Source organism: Mercenaria mercenaria, chromosome 16 (genome assembly GCF_021730395.1).
Source record: "Mercenaria mercenaria strain notata chromosome 16, MADL_Memer_1, whole genome shotgun sequence".
NCBI classification, from domain to species: domain Eukaryota; kingdom Metazoa; phylum Mollusca; class Bivalvia; order Venerida; family Veneridae; genus Mercenaria; species Mercenaria mercenaria.
This window is the reverse complement of record NC_069376.1, coordinates 44,439,750-44,464,824: the sequence shown is the minus strand read 5'-3', so window position 1 is coordinate 44,464,824 and position 25,075 is coordinate 44,439,750. Positions and strand designations below refer to the sequence as shown.

The 25,075-nt window shown below is 34.4% G+C and overlaps 2 protein-coding genes across 3 annotated transcripts; both read left to right on the top strand.

The window, feature by feature from the left end:
- The first annotated feature begins 579 nt into the window (after positions 1–579).
- On the top strand, positions 580–10,909 carry LOC123541463 (uncharacterized). Of its 2 annotated transcripts, none has more exons than XM_053526897.1 (11): positions 580–678; positions 1,301–1,349; positions 1,887–2,992; positions 4,148–4,286; positions 5,362–5,521; positions 5,952–6,106; positions 6,645–6,729; positions 7,426–7,543; positions 8,671–8,910; positions 9,845–10,005; positions 10,608–10,909. In XM_053526897.1, the coding sequence occupies exons 1-11, from the start codon at positions 649–651 to the stop codon at positions 10,789–10,791; spliced, it is 2,427 nt and encodes an 808-aa protein (XP_053382872.1). In that variant the 5' UTR covers positions 580–648; the 3' UTR covers positions 10,792–10,909. The 2 variants fall into 2 exon arrangements, with proteins under 2 accessions (XP_053382872.1, XP_053382873.1); XM_053526898.1 differs by having other exon boundaries at positions 581–678; positions 1,887–2,962.
- Positions 10,910–18,008: 7,099 nt separating this feature from the next.
- On the top strand, positions 18,009–22,724 carry LOC123541353 (uncharacterized). The gene is made up of 4 exons (XM_045326782.2): positions 18,009–18,048; positions 18,467–18,583; positions 19,497–20,347; positions 21,457–22,724. Exons 1-4 carry the CDS (start codon positions 18,009–18,011, stop codon positions 21,757–21,759), a joined length of 1,311 nt encoding a protein of 436 aa, XP_045182717.2. The 3' UTR covers positions 21,760–22,724.
- Positions 22,725–25,075: the final 2,351 nt, after the last annotated feature.

Genomic DNA, 25,075 nt, shown 5'->3' with positions numbered 1-25,075 from the left:
GGTAGTAACTTTGAAGTTTGAGTTCACATGTACCAAACATTATACTGATAAAACTGACATCAGCTTTGCAGTTAATCAATGAACATTATTTGATCAATCCTTCCCGAAAAAAATGATTGGAGTAAACCTATTTGTACCCAATTCGCAAATATTCGCAAAAATTTATAACAGGTGTAAGTAATCTGTCATGTAAAGACATAAATGCAATCTCTATAAACGTGTTTCGAAGAAATACATATTTTTTGCTGTATGTATATAATACAACTTACAGAAAGACGCCATCTAATGGAAGAACAAAGGGTAATGTTTTAACATAAATTAATCTTGATACAAAATAATTTGTTCTTTAACAACACAGAGAGACACTGAAAAAAATGGTGTCTTAATGAAAGTTGTCTCGTTATGCCATTGGTTTCTTTATATAAGGTGTCTCCTCGTGCAAATTACCTCTTTATAAAAGTGGTCTCCTTACACACGTGGTCTATAAAAAGACGTTAGGATCTGAGTGGTTTTCAAATTTGAACGTTTTCTTATCTACATTGTATTTGTGTGTCATTGAAATGACCTTAGTGATATTATGATGTCGACCTATCCTTCCCTTTAGTTAAGTTTAATACGAAGTGAGCAGAAAGACGAAAGATCATAGTGATGTCTCCGGTATTCTCCGTTGTATTATTTGTAAGTTTCGTTTTTGTGTCTGTTTGAAAATAAAAAGTACTTGATTGTATTTCTCCAGTCAAATTGCATAAGCTATATTAGTTTTGTCATTTAATCACAAAGCATTTGGTTTCAATTCTTTATATATATATAAAGAATTGAGACCAAATGCTTTGTGATTAAATGACAAAACTAATATAGCTTACTAATATATATTGTAAGATTATTTGAAATTCATACATGCTAATCAGTGCACATGACGTTGAGTTCAGAAATATTGTAAATAAATGGTTATTTCATCCACGGTAGGCTCAGCGCATATTTCTCTGGAATTGAATTGAGCCTGAGTGGTTAAAATTCAAGTATCTACATGATTAACCGTATAAATTCCGACTATAATCCATGAGAAAGCCTTTCTTTTCAGTCTAATATGACAACTAGAATGACGTGATCAGATTATGAAGGACCACATTCAAAGTATTTATAAACCGGATGTCATGTGGCAATTAAAATCAACCTCCATATTTTTACTCACCGGTTCGCGCGTCAACCATTGCTTACTGCAGAACACACAACAATTGACACATCCTTTCTGTAACTGGCAAACAAGTAGAACCATGTTAAAATCTCTTTTATATTTCAGTTACATACATTATTGATATGTGCTGCAATAGGAAAAGGAGGAATTTCATGTAAGTATCAGAATAGCTTATTGTCTGATATCATTAAGATATATAAACAAGCACATTTAGCCACTAAGTTGCAAAAACCCGTCATTAGCTTTGACCTCGCGTCATACAATTTCAATATAAAGTTTATCTGTATAGTTAATTATTACTATTTGACATCAATAATAAACACTTTGCAAAATTAGATCAAAGTTAAACAGACAATTATTATAAAATACATCAAACGTTGTATGTGAACAATAAAACATTAAAAGAAAGTATGTTGTGCATGCCTGATAATAAAAAATCACGTGTGTATTTTCGAAACAATATTTTGCTGTTCAGTAATGTTTTCTTCTAAATATCAGCATCAAGTTCAGTACAGAAAGGACTTTTCTCCACTTGCTACAACCAAAATATAGTACCACAATTTCTGTCGAAACTAAAATTTTAATGGTTTATGTAATTGTCTTAGATTAAAGAAGTGCATCGTAAATACATTGGTGTTACCTGAAGTCATAGTTCAATATTGATGAAGTTTTTTCGTTTCTTGTTTTACAGGGAATCGGGGCAAGAATTTTCTTCTAGTCTTTCCGGATTCAGAATCGGGTAATGCAGACTTAAAGGTATATTTATCAGCAAAGGAGATAACAAAGGTGTTCATTGAAGCCCCAGAAACAGGCTTGCATTCTAACTACACGCTGCAGATTGGTACGCAGGCCATTAGTATCAATAAACAACTCGAACTACATGGATCAGGATCTTGGAGAAAAGGTATTCATGTGATCAGCGATAAGGATATTAGTATTTATGCAGTCAGTCAACAACAATACACTTCTGATGGGTTTCTAGTGCTACCATACACGGCCATGTCTACAGAGTTTTATGTGGTATCCTATACAGTAAAAACAAAGAGTGAATTCGCTGTCGTCGCAGCCACTGATGACACAACTGTTAATGTTACGTTTTCTACCACTGCTGGGCGTGTTACGTTTGAAGGAAGTAGCTACGCAAATGGACAAACACTAACATATAAACTGAACAGATTATCTGCACTTCAGATTCAACACAGTCATGATTTAACGGGCACTCATGTACAAAGCGATAAAGCAATAGCTGTTGTATCAGGTAGTAAATGTGCATATGTACCATCGGATACAGCTGCGTGTGACATAATGCTCGAAGTCATCCCACCAGTTCACACCTGGCGTTATAAATATATAACAGCAGCCTTTAAGACACGTCTTCACAACAGAATACGCATCATTTCGGGACATGACGGGAACACTATTAAACTGGGAAACATTAAACAGTTCACACTGAATAGAGGCCAGTTTTCAGAGCAGATAATTACTACTGACATAGCTGTTTTACTTGAATGCACAAAGCCTTGTTTACTTGTCCAGTACTCTGAAGGATCTACTGCAGATGGCGGAGTTGGAGATCCATTTATGGCACTGATACCATCTCTTGACCAGTTTTCTTCAGAGTATTATTTCAAGACTCCAAACCTGTTTGACAGCCACTATTTAACAATCGTGATACCAACAAATAAAGTATCAGGGTTGCGGCTAGACGGTGCATCCTTGGTCGGACAAACGAAAACAGTTACTGCTTCGTTGAATGGCAGATCAGAGGTAAATGCCGTAACTGAAAAGAACACAGAAGTAATTAAAATTTGATATCGTTTCACATGTTTAAACCTTTAAAAAAACTAGTTTGGAATGCCGACACTGCCTTTTGTAGTCAGGAATATCCACTTTGGTGTGTACTTTAGTATACCATGCACCAAGTTCTTTAAACGTTATGAAAATATATCTAGTACGTTTTGTGCGTATAGCTTTATATGCTGTGGTTTTTTTTTTTGTTGTTTTTTTTAATTTATATTATCACATTGTTTCTTTACATTATGTAGAGACATTTTTCTTACCACACATACATTACAAATTGTTATATTACGTGCATACTTTATATTATTACATTGTATTTATATTACATTTTACATCTTGTCCGTCATATACTGTCATATTTCATTTTGCGCATCTTTTATTATATTAAATAGTTGATATTTTTATTTTCTTTTACCAGTGCTGTTTCATATTCTGTTATTACATTATTATATCAAAGGGGTTGGATTTTTCCTCGGCAAGCGCGTAATGCGGAGTAAAAACTCGGCGGTAAAACGCAAAATTGAGTCAGCTTGACTGATCACATTGCGCCAGTCAATAAATTTCATAATATAATCGTATTTCCATCCACATAAACCGTCTTAATGATTTTTGATTAATTCAACGAGTCAACGGGCATCACCTAAGAATTATTAAATCGAGTTTGAATCAATTATCATAAAGTTTTGTATGGTACAATGACTTTTAAACGAGGAAAGTTGGGCGATTTTTAACACTAAAGGCAGTTATGTCTTACTTTATTCCTGTAGTATTCTCCTATTTAATAGTACTTTTATGAATTATATGCCTATTTCGATAATACTTTACACAGACCTTAAAGACATTCAAGTCTTCTTACTTGTATTTTTGCCTATGTTTAGAGTCTTTGTCAATTTCCTAGTGCAGAACGTGCTTGAATTTACACACAAGTGTGGAAAAAAGTTATCTAAAATGTCAGCCATATTAAATGTTATATTTCACAAATAAAGTCTTTTCCGTTATATAGCCACTAGAAATATCTCTTAAGTATAAACCGTTGTCCTTGAAATATGTAGCTACTATTTCAAAATTTCTGGAAATTCATAATTCTATTCATTAGATTATCGCAATTTTTGACAAGTCAATATAATGTACTAGATTTTATTTTTTTCCTAGAGTTACAGTGTAATCCGGGTAGCTGTTTCGCACTCATCACATCACATTGCTCATGCATCTGGGGAGCCCTTTGGCGCCATTTTATATGGATTTGCCAAGACAGAATCGTACGGATATCCACTAGGAATAAATATCTTCGGTAAGTGGCAGATGGGTGTTTGGAATTTACGACAGTATCGTGTAAACTATTTGTTTTTATTTTAATAAAGAAAAGGAAGCGTATTTCCTGGCGTTTCGCTGGAAAATTTCGGTGATGACAAAAATGTAAACTTTAGAAATTTATCAGCACCACAAATTCGACATCAAATTTAAACTCTTATGGCGTTATCTTTATTTGACATTTCCTTATTATAGACTAGTGAGTCCTGCACGAATTGAGCGAGCTTAATAGACAATAAGACTGATTGTACGATGCGCATTTTTGTAGACACTGAAATGAACTTTCAAAGCAAATGCAAATAATTCTTTAGTCCTTGAAATTGATTATGATTGCATGATGAAATATTATTCTTGCACACTAGACAAGCGCTGGAAAACTCCTTATTACATATTCATTTCTTGGTACCTTATAGTATATTTCTCGATTAAAAAAAAAGTCATTTTATATACAAAGAAAACGTTAAAATGATGACTCAAAAACCGGAACTAAACATTGTTTTTCCTGTTTATGGACGTGATTTTCCGCGCTGCTTGAAAACTGCTGTAGAAAATTGGGCTATAAAGGAAGTCATCGTTTTCATTTTTACAATCATTTTGTTGAATATGGCATGCAAGAAAAAATATCTGTCACTGGTCGTACTTGCGGAGGGAATATCTGACTCTCGGGTAACTGTTTAAGTGATAACCCGGCAGAGCCTCGTTGCCGCCAAAACTGTTGCCCTCGATTCGGATATTCCCATCAGCACCTACGACAAGTGGAAGAATCTTACAAGTATTCACGACAGATTAACCGCAGAAACTCCATTTTGTATACTTAATGTTTGGTACTTGTGTGACCATCTGTTGCTTTGATTTTATATTAAGCAGATTACTTGTTTTATTTCAGTATTTCAGTTAAGTAACGGTAAGCCCGAAGAGATGCCAATTCAGCGATTTTATATACTCGAGCTTGGCTTCCCCCGTTTGTTGTTAAAATATTGTTTGAAAAACAAGGTTATTTTGAAACTGATACAAACACTCGCTTTAAATCTTATGAAATAATGATATTGTTTAAGGTATTTCGGGTGTAAGGTTATTAAATGAGAGCAGCTCAAAGTCCGGACTATTAGAAGTGTCATTTGGTGGCATGTGGACGTCTGTTTGTTCAAGCGCAGTTAGCATCGATGTTGCCAGGCTGATCTGTAGAACGCTTGGCTATGACAAATACAATTTATCGTAAGATATATGTCTTGAATTTTAAATTGTTTATTTGTACATAAAATGTATATCTTAGAAATATGATAATTTAAAGCCTTGCTATTGATAGTATTGGATATCACAACAGCAATCATTTAGTGCCATGCGGCAATCGTAAAAATCTCCAGGAACATGGATTATTTGTTTTAACAGTCTCTGATCTTTGGGATCATGGAATCCATTCAATATGATCTCCGATTAAGCCGCTGTTGTGAGGAGGCGTGTTGCACATTGCATAACCTCACATGAACAGATTCGGTGAAATATGGTCCATTGGTATCATGTTTGGTTGCTTTCTGTTATTCCAAAGCTTTTCTTATATATTTTATTGTATTATTATTATTATTATTATTATTAACAAAAGTAGTACAAATAGTTTTGAAAGGATCTTTGCTTTTATATCAAATAGGCGGAATGCAGTTCAGGTAATCTCAACGGTATCTTCTGACCTACAGCACTTGTCTGGAAATATCACCTGTGCAGGCAATGAAGCGTCACTAGAGGAATGTTCCGTGTCGCAGTATATACCAGAGACATGCACAAGTGTAGCAGGAATTGACTGTGGTACTTATCAACATTATGTTATGATCTCTTTCACGTTAAACATTTTTTAGAATTTGGCTTTATGTATAGATGTGGCGTAAAAAAGAACACAAACACCATATAATGTATTAAACGTGGAAAATGGCACGTTTATAATTCACCAATTAAAAACCAGAATGATTGAGTATTAACAAAAGTTAATAAAGTCACGGAAGTGTTCCACTGTTTTTCATAAAGAATGGTATATGAAAAGATAATTAATATTGCCCTATGGTTCGTACAAATATCATTTGTCGCGCTTTTATCAAACAATGTGTACAGTACAAGGAAAAGACTGATACATTTTTGGCTAAGCATTAGCTAGTCCTTCAAAACTGGGGTTCTTCACTTGCACAGGGTGAGATATATGATGTTATATTTATATCAGTCATGTTTTCAATTCATGTGCCAGACCCTACACTCCCAAAGTACATATATTGATAAAATTAATCTTTCTAACAGATTGGACTGGTGCTTTGTGGCCATTTCAAATGTTTTATGGTACCGTTTTTCTTTTCAGCACCCTCTTTGCAAGAACTGGTACATTCAAAATGTACTTCATCGACCTGGGATATAGCTGTAGACATGGATAAGCTTAATTACAGGTTATTTCTTACATGTATTATTGATTTACATTCTGTTGTAATTTAAAATGAAATAAACAATATTATATAGTTCGTTGACACAATACCGGCTGTATGTTTAGTGTTTCAGTGGTGACCGGCTTTTTTGTATTCTGATAATTTTTCAAAACGTATCCAGAGAAATAAAATATTTACATTTAGTAAAAAGTGGATCTTGAAAAAAAATCAGCAAATGCCAGTGCTGAAATATTAGAAGTATAGTTTAGTTATAATGGTATTTTTTTAACATTGTGTTTATTACGTATTCAATTTTTTCATAAAAAATGATATATTGCTTACATTTTAAAAAATGACAACAGCAAAATTATCCGTATTTTCCATTATTCAGTATAAATTCTGTTACGAATGAAAAATAAACTAAACTAAATTCAACGAAGCTGTTTACCAGAATAAATTTGGGATGAAAATATATTGTCCTTTCAAGATAACAAGAAAATTGCTTACTGTTCAGTTTTAAATTATACAAGACAGAATGTTACGAAATCATTAAAATACAGAAACTACATTTCTAAAGTAAAACATTTTAATTTATGACGTGAAAATACACTGAATACAAGAATACTTTTTTATTTCATTAAAAGTTCTTATCTTTTATATGAAATATAGATATAGGTATTTCAAATATGAGTTGCCCTTTTCTATTTTCTTTTCTGAAAGGTTCCCTGGTTCCTTGCCCGGAGATATTTATCTCGGCGATAACACGTGTACAGGTATAATGCAGGGGAACCAGCTTCTCTTTAGACATGACATACATGGATGTGTCACGACAAACACGGTAAAATATTGACTTTCAAAAGACATAAAATTATCGGTTGTTTTCAGAGACCACATTATCCAATCGTCGTGTTTTATAATGTATTTCATATACTAGTCGAAACTTTTATCGCCCCCTCAATTTGTTTTAAAATATATCAGATTTTACAAAGAGTAAGTTGATTTAATATAACGAATTTTTCATATTTTTAGAAAAGTATGTTGTTAACAACACTGATATTGCACGTTTAATGAAATTGGGTAATGCAATGATATCATATTATTTATTTTATGATCTCTACCCGTTTTCAAAAGTAACAAAAATATTCCTAATTTTTTTGTTTTTAATAAGTGTGCACAAAAGTCATATCATTTATATAATGAGACGGTAAAAGGGGATGGGTGGGGGTAGGCATTGAATAATTTCTGATATTTTACAAAATAACAAGCCAGATTTTAACTTGTTTCTGAGTTATTTCGGGATAAAAATCCTCTTTGCCTTTTACCATGATGAACACATTCATTCGGTTGTTAATTCTAGATAATTATTTTGCATTTTATTAGTTACTAAAAAGAAATGCACGTTACTAAAATGTCGATGAGTTTTTCTAACTTTGAAAACGGCGATGAATTACATAAAGTATTTTTTCTTTCTCTGCTCTTAATGTTTTAGCTGCTGCATATTTGCTTGTCAACCTAACTTGCTAAAACAAATGTATCATTCACTTTTAAAGGAAGTACTGAGATAGAAGCAATAGTATCGCTGACTCATATGTGAAATAGACTTTATAAGCATTTATCGTGTTGCAGAAATAAGCTTTTGAAAAAAAGGCTTTAATTCTCCAATACATATGCCAAATAATCATATGCGCTAATTTCTATATCTTTGTAGTAAAATGATGAAGCAAGGAACAACTCCTTTACCGTATATCCTTATTTTCGAAAGAAAGACCCTCATTATCTGTTACACGTGTCTTGAACCTTTTAAAGCAAACAGGCTATATTCTGTTACTGTGCGTGAGAGTCGTGATATTTACTCAGAAAGAAGTTAGATAAACAACTTCCTACTAGAATCTTGCGGGGTTATTTCCGATATCTGTTCCATTTTGAGACGTTGAGAGAAACAACATATTTTTGTTACTTCTACAGGCCACTAAAGACGAAATCATATACTCTAACCAGCTCGTGTACGCGTACCATGACCCACAATACCACTTCATCATCCGCAATTTTAACTGGACAATAAATATCAACTGCCATATATCTAGGAACCAAGCAGGGCATAGTCAAGTGACCTATAACCAATCGACAGATACAAGCCAGATTTTGAATTCTACAAGTCAGTATGAAATAGACACCCTGTTTTTCTTGGATCCAAATTTCAAACAGGTAAACATTTAAGTACATTGTGGTATTCTGTTACAGACATTTCATTATGGCTAGCTACTACTATATACTATGATATTAAAAGGACTAAAGGTCTATATCCTTTGTCCAGTAGTATTTTACCACCCTGTCGGCCATGACAAAATAGGAGTTTTTTGGGGTTTTTTTGCTCATATGACATCATGTTCGATAATATCTGAAACATTATCAGCAAAGTGACCAGTCTAAATGTAAGCAAAACCTCTGTATTTTTATATCCAAGGCACCAAGGCGCAAGGAGAAGAGAAAAATGCTCGAAATGATTCGGTAACATGCTGTAGCTTTTACACATAGGGGACCCGCGTTTTCAGATAGTTAAGATCACTTACTTTGAATCACTTGCCCGTTATACCCCAGTCACACGTCTAGCCACGGATAGAAACGTAGTAAACCGTATCGATCCGTACTAGAGTTGTACGGATTGGTACGGGTTGATACGGATTACTACTTTAAGGTACGGTTCAGGTACGGATCGATACGGATAGCTACGTTTCTATCCATGCTAAACGTAGCTATCCGCGCCGTATGTGTGACTGGTGTATTACCGATAAAAACTCGGAAATTCACTGTGGATGTGAAACTATTTCGTACGAGGAAGTCATCCAACTGGCTGTCGGAAGGTCAGCGGTTCTACCCAAATGCCCGCCTGTGCTTGAATAAAACCAGATGGGGCACATGGAATCCTCTGCCATGTAATTTGAAAGGTCTCCATATATCGGTGTGACGTTCAACTAAACAAAAACAAAAGAATGCCAATGAAGCAAAATGGAATTCAAAATTCAAATGAGCATGGTACACCCGAATGACGCATGCATGAATTATCTATATAAGACTCGTTTATCTAATTTCATTTTCCTTTTAGGTAAATTCATGATTTATCATTTAATTTATTTTCTAGCCGACCTCTGGTAGTCCATTGCAAGTTCCTGTTGGGACAAACGTGTTTGTGAAATCGTATGTCAGAGATGTTGACTGGACGATAAAAATGCGACTTCACTCTTGTTATACTACGACATCGGCGGGTTCGAATAACATGAAATATTACCTTATCAAAAACGGGTATGTTGATCTACTTTATTATTACTTCAATCCATGTAAACATATTTTTTCATCGGGCTTACATTCTTTTCGATCCTATAATGCAATAATATGGTTGCTTCTATCTGGTCACCTGCATTAAAACAGTATTCAATTCCAACTATATTCACATATACCTAATACCAAATGTGCGAAACTACACGTAATTTGTAAAAGACAAGTCAATTATAATTGATACAGTTAATGTAATACTATAACAAAGACCGATACTTATATTTTAAACATATTGAATCACTCTCTTATTCGATTCCTTTGTGATATAGAAGTCACGTGATTTTATTCACGATTCTAGGCCCGGCTGGTAAGAAATAAAATCTGTTAAAAGGTCCTCTGGAAGCAAAGAAAGCGACCAAGAAGAATAATAGCAGACTCAGTTTGACTGAGTCTGTTCGTGAGAGGTAATGAAATGTGCAATACCTCTTAGTTATAACACAGCCTCTTTGTTATGTTTTGTAGCGTTGCACTTTATTTGGCGTCCGGCAAAATGTATTTACGTCACGGTATTGTTAAGAAGAAAATGTTTGAAATCCTTCAAATCAACAGTGTTTATCTTATAAATTCAGATGCGAAGTTGACGCGAACACACATCTACTTTCCCAAACAGATCATGAGACCAAGCTTGTATTTCAAACGTTTGAAATGACCGGTATCCATGGTGACCTGTACATCAAGTGTGACGCAGTATTCTGCGACACGTCAGATTCTGCGTCATCTCAGCAGTGTGACACAGCCTGCCGTCAGCGTTAGAAATGTGCTGTTGCTGATCTTATTTGTAAATAGATTGATACAGTCGTGCAAAATGGTGTTGTTATGATTACACGCATTTTTTGTATGTGTACTATTAATTAAAACAGTTCAAACTATATTTTTAATGGAATGGTATATAGAGCTATCTTAAACAATATTTGTTCTTGAAAACTTTTGCAGTGTTAACATAAACATGTAAAATGTTGAAACAGTAATATAAAGAATTAACAAGACACACGTATGTTTACCATTAGATCACTCAAAAGATCAAAATGATAAGGAATGTAGATTCTAATCCAACATTTTACCACTGCTTACTCATCCTACAAGTTACCAATATGCTTAATATATATTTATATATATTATATTGACGGCATATATCTTGCTTTATTTTTTCTTGTCAGGTAGGCTTGATACTTGCTCACTAAAACGCAAAACGATTCTTTGAAGTGCAAAATAAACATATGATTATTTTGCGGCTAACTCATCATAAAGCTGTAGAAATAATGGCTATATACAAGTGATACTTACTGAAATACAAGTATTTACATATCAATACAATTATATTTTCTGCGGTAGGTCTTTTAACAAGACAGTTACAACAGTTACAATTGTGGCACAGTGACCTACAGTAGTTATGACAAATGTTACTATTAACACGCATGTAAAAACAATGCGTAAAATAATATGAGCAGGTTCTGTAGAATTGTGTTGTACAGTTGTTAGCTGTCTTATAAATGTTAACCTTTTAACATATCGTCCCGAAATTATTTTTTCTTTACTTTGTACGAGAGGACTATGTTGGCCTTATATCGCTCACCAGTGATTCATACCTCAAATCGGTATGTCAAGAAATACTTCTACCAAATAACTTTGAGAAACTGGCCTGCAGTTTCAGAGAAGAAAATTTCAGAGAGCAATGTAAAATGAGCTACATCTACTCCCGGCAGCCACATTTATTTAATGAAAATTCAAGGTAGGTTTTATAAATTTCGGTAGAGATTCACCCAAAGAACAGGTCGGTGAAGTCGTTTCTAAATTAGATCAGTGGTTTATAAAATAGCATTTGAAGTTTATCTTCTATTTTTAATTCTGGCTACAATATTTTTTCTTCGTAGATTTTCATCCAACGTCAGCATTTCTTTGAAAATTATATCATAGTCGGGCGTACAGTTTTTGACGAGATATCTATTCTATTTACAGTACCATTCTATACGTCTATGGAAACTGGCGATATCAGAATATTTTGAACAATCTTGTTAGACGGTCACCGAAAGCACATTCCCGTGGAATTGTTTTAATTTTTGGCCAGCAGTTTCTGACAAGAATACTTTTAAATTCCCCACCTACATAGTGGGAAATTTGCCATGTTTTTGACACAATGTCATCTATAATAAAATTAAAGAATATTCTTAAGAGAGGTTCTCCTGAGAAACATTTATATTTGTGTTATGTAAAATAGTTTCTATACTGGACCAATGGTCTAGCAAAAGATGTCGTTTGGAGAGTTTCTATTTTAGCAACGTTTTTTTTTTTTATGAATCAGAATAATATAACTGAATTATTTTAAAATTGAGCCAAACGTATCTGGCAATAATATTTTTATTCATGTAGGGAATTGTGTCCACGCCCTCTGGCGTATCAGAATTATTTGCCCAATCTTGGTAGAGGATCATCTGTGTAAAATTATTCTAAAATTGGGTCCATAAGGTCTGAAATTTAAAAACTGGTTTAAGTATAGGCAAGAGTGACTGCCATCCCTTCGGCAAATCTAAATATTAAGATCAGTATAAGGTCATGCATGAAAGGAATGTTCCTGTGAAATCTTTCTATTTTTATATAGCTCTGGTGACGAAAAGATGGAGCGAAAAGTCCACAAATCGCCAAAAGAAAAATCCCTGATAGCAATTTTTCACGAATCGTAAATAAATTGAATTATTGGGATGAAGGTTTAAATAAGGGACATGTTTATGAAATTATTTTGAAATCGAAGCACTGGTTTTGATTTAGGAGATATCTGACTGAAGTATTAGATTTTCCGAAATGTAAGCGTTATTAGGAGATGATTGTAATCAGATTGGGTTAAGGAGATGTCCTTTGAAGATTTTTTAACCCTGGCTACCAACATGGGCAACATGGGCAACCAACATGACCAAGCGGGACTGTTTGAACAACTTTGAAGGACAAACACTAAAGAAACACCCCGGCCAAGTTTCATTAAAGTCCTAGGAGGTGTCGTTTGAAAACATGCTGACAGACGGACGTACCACAGACTGTGAATGATAAAAATAATTCACCCCGAGCACTTCATGCTCTGATGAGCTAAAACAAACTTTCCATTTCTACATGTACGTAGCTTGATACCGTTTTCAGTGCCGAGCCTGACAGCCTAATTACATAGAATAGATATATTTTACCGAGAAGTCGCGGGTTCGAGCCTATTCTTCTTTTAATCTTTCTTGTTTCATACACCAAGGATGCAAATTTGCTTTTTGTGAAATATGATTGCTTATAGTGATATATAAATGCTTTTGTTGCCATTTATTTATTGACCATGCATTTACAGTGCTTTGAATAAGTATTTTTATCATTATCAGCAAGTTTACTTACATGACAGATTGAATGACCCTTACATGGAAGAACAAACGCTTACTTCTAAAGTAAAAGCCGTACTAAACTTTCTTTCGATATATGTAATGACAATGCATATTTCACATTGTCTACACTTTCGAATGACTGGCGTACAAAACATAGTAAAATATTTGTAACATGGCTTGCAAAAAAAATGCTATTGTGTTCAAATATGGCAAAAATCTGTAGTATAGGCCAAAGAAAATGTATCATTACGAATACAAGATAAAAGTGCGAAGACATGTCAGAACAAATGTACAATCATCATGCACAATGACCACTTAAAAGTAATGTCACTTTAGTCTTGCGAGGCATATACCTTAAAACCATCGTCGATGCAGGTAGGATTTTTTATTTTTGTTCACAAAATCATAGTTTCCTTGCTAATTTAATTAGATGCAGCTTTTTTTTTAGTAATATAATTTGCATTAAAAAATTTTTTAAAAGTACTGACCTCCAGATCAAATGACAAAAGAGGTCAGGAAACAATTGCTATATTTTCTACAGTAGGCTTTGGCACTTAGTTTCTATCGCATTTTATGATACGGAAACACTTGGGAATTAGTCATTTTTACATTCTTTTCCATTCAAAATTGTAACAGAAAAATGGAGGTAAACTACCTTAATCATTAGGCATTATATCTAAATATTTAGGTATTTTTTGATACACTTGAGAATCTATTTAAACATTATATTATCGTGCAGCATATTGTGGAAGGGTTCATAATGAAATTGAATGTTATAACGCAAATATTATAACCATTAGACCACTTTATTGTCAGTAACCTTTCACAAAATTTTGTTTAATAATATTTTGCTTAGCTTGTGCTTTTTATTGTCACTATTTATTTTGTACCAAGAAATCAATGATCTTTTTCTTAACAACAATCTTAAAGCAGAACTTTATTCCAAATATTAACGATCAAAGTAAGTTCAAGTAAGCCGGCTGCATATATCTAAACAAATATGTAAACTCTTTCAGAAAATGCTTTCCGCAAGAATAGCAGTTCTGCTTGCCTTGGTCTCAGGATCTCTGCAACATCACGGTATGTTCTTTTAAATATTTGAGCCGCACCATGAGAAAACCAACATAGTGGGTTTGCGACCAGCATGGATCCAGACCAGCCTGCGCATCCGCGCAGTCTGGTCAGGCTCCATGCTGTTCGCTTTTAAAGCCTATTGGAATTGGAGAAACTGTTAGCGAACAGCATGGATCCTGACCAGACTGCGCGGATGCGCAGGCTGGTCTGGATCCATGCTGGTCGCAAACCCACTATGTTGGTTTTCTCATGGCACGGCTCATTTTTTCTTCCAGAAAGGCTGCTAGATTTTTACACTGTCACAACGTTTGTTTGCTCAACAATTAGAAAAATAGACACGAGCCAGGGAAGTTGTTATAGAAACTTCCCGTGTTTGTAGAAATCAGTATTTAACAAATTTCTTCTATCAACATCTGTTTCGATAGGATCGTTGGTACTGGTACTCAAAGGGTAAAATCAAACAAATACGTGTAGTATTTGATTACTGTGAAATCATTAATATTCGTAGGGGACTAATTTTCGTGGATTTCGTGGTTGAGTCAATCCACGAAATTTAATCTCAACGAACAAGTAAAAATCCCATTCATTTCATGTTCAAAGGTTGTAATCCACGTATTCATATCCCCTCGAAATTGCCATTTTTACCAAAACCACGAAATTTCATGCCCACGAAATTAAAATGATTTACAGTATATTTTCAAGGAGTGTATAAACTGTTAAATTAGGGTCATAGCTGCATTAGAAATGACACCTTAAAATTCCAATTTCATCTGACAAATCTGATAGACGAGGGCATTATTTTTTTATGTTTTATATATTTCTATTTTATTTTATTTTATTTTAACTTCTGAAGATTAATCAAGGACTCGATACGATAGACAATCACAATGATTGAAAAATGTATGCTTTCTCTGACAGATATACCTACAGCATTCCAAAAGTAGGTGATGAACCAAGTCAGCAAGCACCATGTGTTAACATAATGTACCTAATGTGAATACCGATTAAGGCGTTTGGAATTTCGTTTATCTAAAAGCATTGCAGTTGTTGAAAGGTTTAATAATGCAATGCAGAAGTTCTCTGGCACAAACAAAATCTTATTTTTAGTTAAAAAGAAATGACTTTCTCCAACAGCTCGGCCCAAAACAACTTAATCAATGTCACCTGTCAAAAATTACCGCATGTGATGTCAAAAAGTCTTGCTATTGTGAGAATAGCTGTATACTTAACAGTTTTGCACATAATTCGTTGTTGTTGTTGTTGTTGTCGTCGTTTGCCGAACACGTAGCCGTAGGTACCTAAAGGAATCTAAATATTCTAAATTGTCAGTAACTAGACATTTTCACGTTTTTAGGACAAGGTGAGCTTTTATGATCGCCCTTCGTCCGACCGTCCACAATTTCTTGTGAACACGATAGAGACCACATTTTGCAATCGATTTTAATCAAACTTGTACACAACTTGTATTGGCATAATATTTCGATTCCTTTCGAAAACTGGTCAGATTCCATCATGGGTTCCAGAGTGATGGCTCCTTAAATGGTCAAAATTAGCTATTTTGCAGCCATATAGAGACTTCATTTATGGTTTGATTTGATACAAACTTGCAAAATATATTTAACAACAATAAATCCTGGATTCCATAATAATTTCGTCTGATCCAATTATAATATGTTCTGAGTCATGGCCCCTGATTGACCCCTAAAAGAACCAAAATTTGTTAATTTTTACCTTGTGAACACGATAGAAGTGGCATTTTAAATAGATTTGATTTTAAGGTATTGGACCCGTAATAGAGTACCTCCTTTTTGAAGAGTATTCAATTCCTACCACAAACCTACTTTTACTGCAATTTTCAGGAGGGCGTAGGTTCAAGCCCCACTGGGACCAAAAAAATTTTTTCCACAATTTCCTTTTTTTCTAGTAAGTTTTTACTTCTTTCAAGACTTATTATGGATGTATTGTACAAAAATGGAAAATTTTCATTTTATAAGCGATTTCTTGCTGTTCAAAGTGAATTTACCTCTGAATCAGGAGGGGTAGAGTTAGACATCTTTAAAAATACTGAGTTACATGCGGTAAAAGTTCTCTATTTTGCCTTCATTCTTTAGACTACATATTGCGGAAGAAACGCAGGTAGGTTTTACTTCTGCCCCAAGGTTATTTCTGAATGAAGTGAGCAAAATTCAAAAGAGACCTGCAGGGTTCGACCTAGATTTTTCAATGTTGGAGGTAGAATTCTGTCTCATTAAATCTGTTTACTTGAGGCACCCTAGACAAGATTATATTTACAGTTTTATTTTGTGTTTTATAATTGTTTACCAATAGTTTGATGTTTCTTTTATCAAAATTAATGCTGTAATGAATTCTCTGCAAACGTTTTCGATAGTGGCCATCACATTGAAATTTGTCTCTACTTGAGCTTGAGGAAATATCATAAATTATACAAAATTTACAACAAAAAACGGCACAGTAAAAGTTGTTTAAAATTTGCAACACAGTGCGAAACATGGTCAACTTTAAGAATATACCAAGCAAATGCTATTTTTAAACATTGCTATTAGGGGTCCAATACTTGTTAACACCCTAGAGGCTACATTTATGACCGTATCTTCATGAAACTTATTTTGGATGATTATCTTGATGATTCCTATGCCAAGTTTAAAACTGGGTCATATGGAATTAAAAACTAGTTCACCCACTCAAATAAAGAAAAAAGCTTGTTAACACTCTTGAGACCACATTGATGACCCTATCTTCATGAAGCTTGGTCAGAATGTTTATCTTGATGATTCCTAGGCCAAGTTCGAAACTCAGTCATATGGGGTCAAAAACTAGGTCACCCACTCAAATCATAGGAAAACTTGTTAACACTCTAGAAGCCATATTCATGACCCTATCTTCATGAAACTTAGTAAGAATGTTTATCTTGATGACTCCTAGGCCAAGTTCGAAACTGGGTCACATTTATGATCCTATCTTCATGAAACTTGGTCAGAATATTTGTCTTGATAATTCCAAGTTCAAGTTTAACAGGTGAGCTATATAGGGTCATCATGACTCTCTTGTTTTTACACACATTTTTGTTTATCATGCTAAGTTAAGAAAGACCTATTAGTATATCATTTAGTTGAAAAATGGGGAGCAGGGTTCGTTATTTCATTAGAAAGTCAATAAATGATCTTTAACCTGTTCTTTAAAATTAACAATCAAAATACATACATTTGTAAAATTTGTTTGTAAATAAAAAATATCTAATATTACATAAATTATCAGCTTTCATAGAAGTTATATATGTACATGCAATATGTTAAGAGAGATAATACATTGTTCTATTTGTATGTATCATTTATTATGATTTTCTGCTAGCATGATATGTAATAGACAACACATCTGGCCATGAAAATTTGACAATAAGCAAATATTTATCAAAACTTTCATTAACTCAGTAGAGATTATATTATGCAAAACTACACGACTAGAAACCCGTCTGCAATATTTTTCCGCTTCAGTTTCTTTTTTTTTTTGTTGCAAACAAACTTTGCGATGTATGACTCTCTGACCGTGTTTGGTGTGCTCTGTGCTTGTGAGAAATATGCCCTATTTGTTTGTAACGTTTTCATAGTAAAATCATGTGTTTATCATTAACAACACTCTAAGATGTAAATGTTTTCTAAAGCTGTAAACTTTTTATTGAAACTCACCCCATAGAGATAATGAAATTTTAACGGTAACAGAATGATTATTCTAATGTTCTTACACTGCTTGCACGTGTTTCGTTTATCTATAAATAAAACAATATATAACAGGAAAATAGGCTTTAAAAAACGCCTTTTAGATTATAGAATTTGAACTATTTTCATAAATTTAAATCTTAATTGTAAGACGATTTTTTTTTATATATTTATAGTCTATTATTTGATAAGACACTGCAGATTATAAGTATAAAATACTTTACGGATACTTTATGCCACAATTGTATACCATGTCTTCAATTTTTTTAGGTAAACATCACAATCACGATATTGATTCGGGATTTGGTGTAGGTGGTACTGCCGGAATTCCCGTGCCTATTGATCCTGGCATTGATGTCGGTGGAAAAGGCGGTGTATTAAACCAAGGTAATATTTATACGTGTTTATAATACATTCTTTTACTGAATTTCTGTAGTTAAGTAAAAATATTTCATTTTGTATCAAACAGTACAGTAAAATAAAAACAACACAGAAACATCATACCACAAAATGACAAAGGTGATTATGCTGAAGGTCTACATATGGTGCCCCTATATTCAATCAAGCACTAAATTCATAAAAATATTTTTTCATTTGTGAATGTATCCATTTATTACATACTTAGCTATACATTCCGTTAAGTTACAGTGGAAACTGAAACGTCAATATTTTTCCATATTGAAGTTCCAGTTTCATATCGGTTTCATATCATTTGTGACGTCAGTTTCATGCATGTCGTCACGTCTAAAAGTTCTATAACGACGATATTTTCAGTTTTACTAGGCTAAAGAACAAATTTGTATCATTTACATAATAATTTCAAGTGTAGTGTGTGTATGTAATAAAAAGATTATTAGATTTGCATGGAAAAATATCTTCTTTTGCGGAATAATATTGCGTTCCTAAAGTCGCGCAACATTTCCACTGCAGAACTCGTGCTTCTTTCTCGATACAAATCTAATAACCTGTAAGTATGCCTCGATCTCTACATCAAATAAATAATTAGAATCAGTTTCACTAAGTTAAACATGCACTGCTTAAAATGAAGTGACAGGCGATGATCCGTTTGAAAGGATGTGTTTTAATGTGTTATGGGCAACGTACTCGCCATGTCTACGCATCAAAATGAGGAAAACATTTAAATCCATTATTCTGAATGTTTTAGAGGATATTGGAAGAACAATACGTCGGCGGTAGCTTTTAAGGCGTTGCAATTCTTCGTTTCGACAACTTGTATTGAAACATTTTCTTCAACTGGATTTATCTCTGCTAAACAGTTTTTGAACCTGTTTATTTCCAGATTTTGGTATGACCGGTTTAGGAGGTGGCGAAAACTTCAATAACGTATTAAATGGAAATGACGGTTTTGTGAAAGGTGGTTCTGCAAGGGGCTTTGCCAACAACGGTGGTGGCTTTATAAACGGAGGAACTGATGGTATTGCCAACGATGGAATGGGCTTTAATAGTGGCGGCGGTTTCCTTAATGATGGAGGTGGGTTTTCAAACACAGGAGGGATAGTAAATGGTGGAGCAGGATTCAGCGGCGGTGTGAACAGCGGAATAGTCGATTCTGGATTCGGGGCGAACGGAGTAAACGGCGGATTTGATACGTTTGCCAACAACGGAGGTGGATTTAGCAATAGTATTGGTGGATTTGACAACAGTGGTGGATTTGCAGGTAATGGTGGCTTTGGTGGAGTCAGCAACGGAGGTGGATTTACAGACAATGGTGGATTTGGTGGAGTCAGCAACGGAGGTGGATTTACAGGTAATGGTGGATTTGGTGGAGTCAGCAACGGAGGTGGATTTGTAGACAATGGTGGCTTTGGAGGAATCAGCAATGGTATAGACGGAAATGTAGGGTACGAAGGAGGCAATAGTGGTTACATTGGGAATGCTGGTTCTAGTATTGGTGGAGGTTATGATGGAATCAAGCTGCGAGGGTTTTCAAGAAACGAACCATACACAAACGGTGGAATTGCCGGATCGTCCGTAATGGAAGGACCTACGAGGGTCGCGGCTGTTGGCTCTGCGGATAGGGTTGTCGGAGTTAATAAAGGCTACACCAAACATAGTTCTCACATTACCACAGTCGTGCGGCCAATTGTTAGGCCAGTTATCAGACCAGTAGTAAGGCCAGTGATCCAAAGGGTAAGTAGGCCTGTCAAACATACAACATGAGTACTAAAGAGCGATACAGTTTCATTAATAAAATATTAAGATTATTATTTAACGTCTTAAGCCTACAGTTCAGCATAGATTTTCTAGGCTTAAATCAAAAGTAAAAGAAATTATACATGTGAAAATGTGTTTTTGATTTCATGTCATGAAATACTTATTGAACGGCATTCCGGTCAATAGTTTAAACTATCTGCCTTCAGTCCTTCGGTCCACGGGCAATAGTTTTGTCTACTGAGTGGTAGGTCATTCAGTAAGTGTATAATATCTTATTGCATAATGTAAAACAAAAATAACTAAAGTAATAAAAACAGAAATACAGATACTCAGAATGTAGATCTGAGAAATGCACGTCTGATACTTCTGAAAAAAGAGCATTTTATTAAAACGGTTCCGCTCTAGTTTAGGCTTTACCGGTAGTCAGCTTTCATTTTAACAGGTGTTCGTAACTCTGTCTGAGACTTTATGATGTTATGGTCTAAAATAATTTAAATAGATATGTTTTTATAACTTCGCTATACAATACGCATAAATATGACAAAATGCGATGTTAAAACACTTCACTTTAAAATAACAAGGCGTAGTATCGCCCAAACATTACTTCATGTAAATGCATGTTGATACACAGGTTCCTTACGGGCTTTATGAACTTGCTCATTGATACTTTGAATTAGCAATGCTCCAAATAAAGATTATCAGAATATTCTTTAACCCTTACCTTTGATAAAATTTCTATAATGAACGTGTCCATCTTTCAGTTTGGACAGTACCATTAACTGTTAAAAGGAGTGCCTACCAAACTGATACTTACTGAATGGCGAACAGTGCAGACCATGATCAGACTGCACGGATGTGCAGGCTGATCTTGGTCTGTACTGGCCGCAAAGGCAGAATCACTTGTCGCCAGCAGGCTAAGGGTTAATTAGCTTTACGCATTTTTATGTAAGCCTAAAAGCAAATATTACATCCTCATACGGCATTATCAGGACAATTTATAAAGCGAACAACAGTTCGTCTTTTTGTCCGTTAAAGTATTCCAACATTATATTTAGAAATAAGTCTTATGTTGTTGTACTTTTCAGGTTGTTCGGCCAATCATCAAGCGTCCAGTGATACGCCGAGTTGTACGCCCCATTTACCGTCCAGTAATAAATCGTGTGGTACGCCCTATCATCAGACGACCGATAATTAACCGAGTCGTACGACCGATAGTGAATCGTATTGTTCGTCCGATAATTCGTCGAGTTGTTCGGCCGAGAGTTGACTCTGGTACCGGAGGTTTAGGTGGACTTACTGGGTATCCGAACATGGGCAACATTGGGACCGGTGGAATTTCACAACCTATGTATAAACCAATGAAGCCAAAACGTTCAAAATATTATTAAATTCCTTGCTTGGTTGGCGTTCTTACTCGTAAAATATGTGTTTGCGTATTTTACTTTTAATTGGTATTCGAAAAGCTACCAAGGTGTAGATAAGAGTTTTAGCTGTGGTTTAGTATAATGAAAACAATTAAATAAAAATATATATTGTTACTTTTGTAAGGACAGAACCCTTACGTATTCGTCTTTTCTGCTGCCTCATAGTGAGTATTTATTGTACATTTTTATGATTCAAAACCCTAAAAATACAACAATACTTTGAAATTAAAGTTCTGACGAATAGTTCTTAGGTTCTTTTTGCTTTGAGATCTATTTTCCTTATTTTCTTTGCAATTTTTTGTTGAAATCACATGACAGATCTATGCTTGACATTTAGGTAGCATTTTCATAATGAAATAATAGGATGACGGTACTTGCTATGGAAACGTAGGACATACACCACTACTACAAATTTGGGACTCATTTTGTAACAGATTTTGCGTTTTTGTGTTTGACTGAAAATAGTTTTCTTGGATCAAATATGACATCCACTCTCCTTTTGATTTTTATTCTGCACTGACAATATTCTTCAAGAAAATGAAAGTTACAGACATTTAAAATAGACCATGATGTGTGCTGAAGCAATTGGAAATTTGTCAATTTTATATAGAATAAAGAAGGACAGCTATTTAGTGTGTCTATGCCTTTATTCCATGTTATTTTGGATAGATGGCGCTATGCCATTACGTCCGGTTTATCAAACATGAACGTGCAAAACTACCTAAAACGGCATTGAAAGTTTGTATATTGGTGGTCGTTTAATTAACTGATTACTAATTGATTTTCCTTGTTTCTGGACAGCGCACGTGCTGAATGATTGACAGCTAACATTGTCATGACAACTTGTACTGCGTCATGTATTCTATATTCATCTCCATTTATATCTGAACGTGTACTAAATATCAGATGTACTAATTAACCGCGTTAGAAAAAGTAACAATAGCTTATATATTTTGGTGTCTAGTGTTTTAATACTCCCATTTTTATCATTTATCTAGATATTTTGTAGATAACGGTAATTACTATATAGATATTATTATAGATTGTGTAGATACAGTTCTTGATCTCATTAAATCAGTATCAACATAAAGTGTGTTGTTTTAATGTTTTAAAGTCCCATTATGCTTAATTATATATCTAAAAACAGATAAAGCAGCTGTCTATTTAGACGAAATGCAAGACGTTATTCAGTTAATGCAATAAAGGGAGGTAATGGATTCACAAATAGTTTCCATTATATTTATCAATGTTCAAATCTTTGAAAACAAAATCAGAAAACAATTATCGAAAATAAGATTTAAAATGGAATATACATATTTCATTGTCATAACCAAAAAATGTGACAGCAACAGTATAAACAAAGGCATTATGACCCGCCTATATCCACGAGATTGGTGATATTTTATTTAAGAAGTATCATAATTTTTATCATGGAAAGGAAACCGGAAACTAGTGTGGATGGACGATAAAAATGTTCTTATAGTCAGAATTATATGCTATAAAAAGTGAGATGTGGGGGATAATAAATAAATGAATGAATAAGTAAATAAAAAACTGAACACAAATCAAGAAGGTGAAAGTTCTGGTCTCGTAATGTAACGTGTAAAGTGTCTTTGGTTGGTTGATTGACTGGTTTTGACCAAATGTCTTTTTATTTAAAAAAAAAGTTGTTCTATGTTGCGCACTGTTGCACCTCAAAATGGTAGCAACGCATTTTGGTAGTCACTACCAAAATTCGGCCGAGTTTTGGTAGTCACTACCAAAATGCGTTACACTCAACGCAATTAGATAGTTTACAAAAATGTAGTACCAAAATCCGTTGGATATGTACACATCCAACACAAAACGGTACTATAATAATCTCATGATTTACAAAAAGAATATTTTGTGACGAATGGACAATATTATTTTTCAAAGAGAGTCATGATGGAAATTTTGACATTGAAAATTTAACGGCCCCAGATTCAGTCAAGCAGGACCATTGGAACACACGTGAGAGAGGTCAATGCAACTTTAACTTTGACATACATCAAGAGATATTGAAGGAAGTTGATATTGGAGAAGAACTGTTCAGTTTAAAGAGCGGACGCTGTCAATACTTGCAACTTTGAGTAATTAAAGGAGCGTGACTCCAGAACTACTGGGACGATCCGGTTGATTATCGAACTTGCCCGAGATGTTAACATTCTGACAAAGTTTTGTGATTATTGGATAAGAACTGCTCAAGTTTGATAGTGAACAACTTTTGGAGCCGCCTGCCCGCCGCCCGCCCTCCGCAGGTGTTTTCATAATACGTCGTATACAAAGGAAGAAAAAAGCCAATATTTGTGATAAATATTTAGAGAAATCATTCGCATTTAATATTTAGATAAATATTATAAGATACATGACATTGTATACCTTATTGCGGAGGAAGATTCATTTCTGAGTAAATGATATATTTCTTACCCATCTAAACGCCCAGAGCCCACAATTTCCATGCGTTGTCCGGGGAGCCCCTACAATACCACTCGCATGTATACACCAAAATAAAAATCTAAATCTAACGACGGAGAATTTAGTTTTTGGAAGATTATTCGAGTAAGCCAACGCGGACATCTTTTACGTTGTGTTTCAAAGATATGTGGTGGACTCATCTTTGAAGAGAAAAAAAAATCATTTTTGCCGAAAATATTTATCTACAAGACCCCTAAACCGCAATTATGTGGGATGTTTCAAAAATATCTAGGTGGAGGACCAACGTGCCATCCTCACATACTTCGTTTTACAGAATTCAACTTTTGCTTGCTTTAAAAAATCTCGGTGGACTATACCTCCGACAGTACTAGCACATTAAAACAACAAAACAATACGTTATTGCATAGGAAGCGTCGTTTAAGGCCCCTTTAACACGCTCAGGAATCTACATTTTTTTTATACGAAAACTATATCTCGGGAGGGGATCTCCGAACCCCCTCTCCCACCATTTTATAGGAGACATTCCCTCCTTTATCTCTCTCTTTTGTGCAAAATTAACTGCTCTTTGTTTCATGTAAAATTCAGTCATTAATGGAGCGGACTTTCTATACCTTTTAGAAAGAATTTCACACATTAAAATACCTCAAGCGGCAGCACTGTACAGCAGGTCTATCCACACGCTTTGTAACTCTGAAAAGAATTAGGAGTTTATTATGCAGTGAAATACAAGTCAAACACAAACCAAACTGTAGTTAGTTACACGCATTACCGCAGTTAATAAATTGGACAGCAAGGGCCACCTTTGGTATTTTTAGCATGCCCA

Bases quoted from the DNA above. Each gene is read 5' to 3' on its own strand.
- LOC123541463 (XM_053526897.1), top strand. From the start codon at position 649: ATGTCTCCGGTATTCTCCGTTGTATTATTT. The intron at 1,350-1,886 runs GTAAGTATCAGA...CTTGTTTTACAG, and splicing joins AGGAAAAGGAGGAATTTCAT to GGAATCGGGGCAAGAATTTT. The intron at 8,911-9,844 runs GTAAACATTTAA...TTTATTTTCTAG, and splicing joins TGGATCCAAATTTCAAACAG to CCGACCTCTGGTAGTCCATT.
- LOC123541353 (XM_045326782.2), top strand. From the start codon at position 18,009: ATGTATGACTCTCTGACCGTGTTTGGTGTGCTCTGTGCTT. The intron at 18,584-19,496 runs GTAATATTTATA...GTTTATTTCCAG, and splicing joins AGGCGGTGTATTAAACCAAG to ATTTTGGTATGACCGGTTTA. The intron at 20,348-21,456 runs GTAAGTAGGCCT...TGTACTTTTCAG, and splicing joins TAAGGCCAGTGATCCAAAGG to GTTGTTCGGCCAATCATCAA.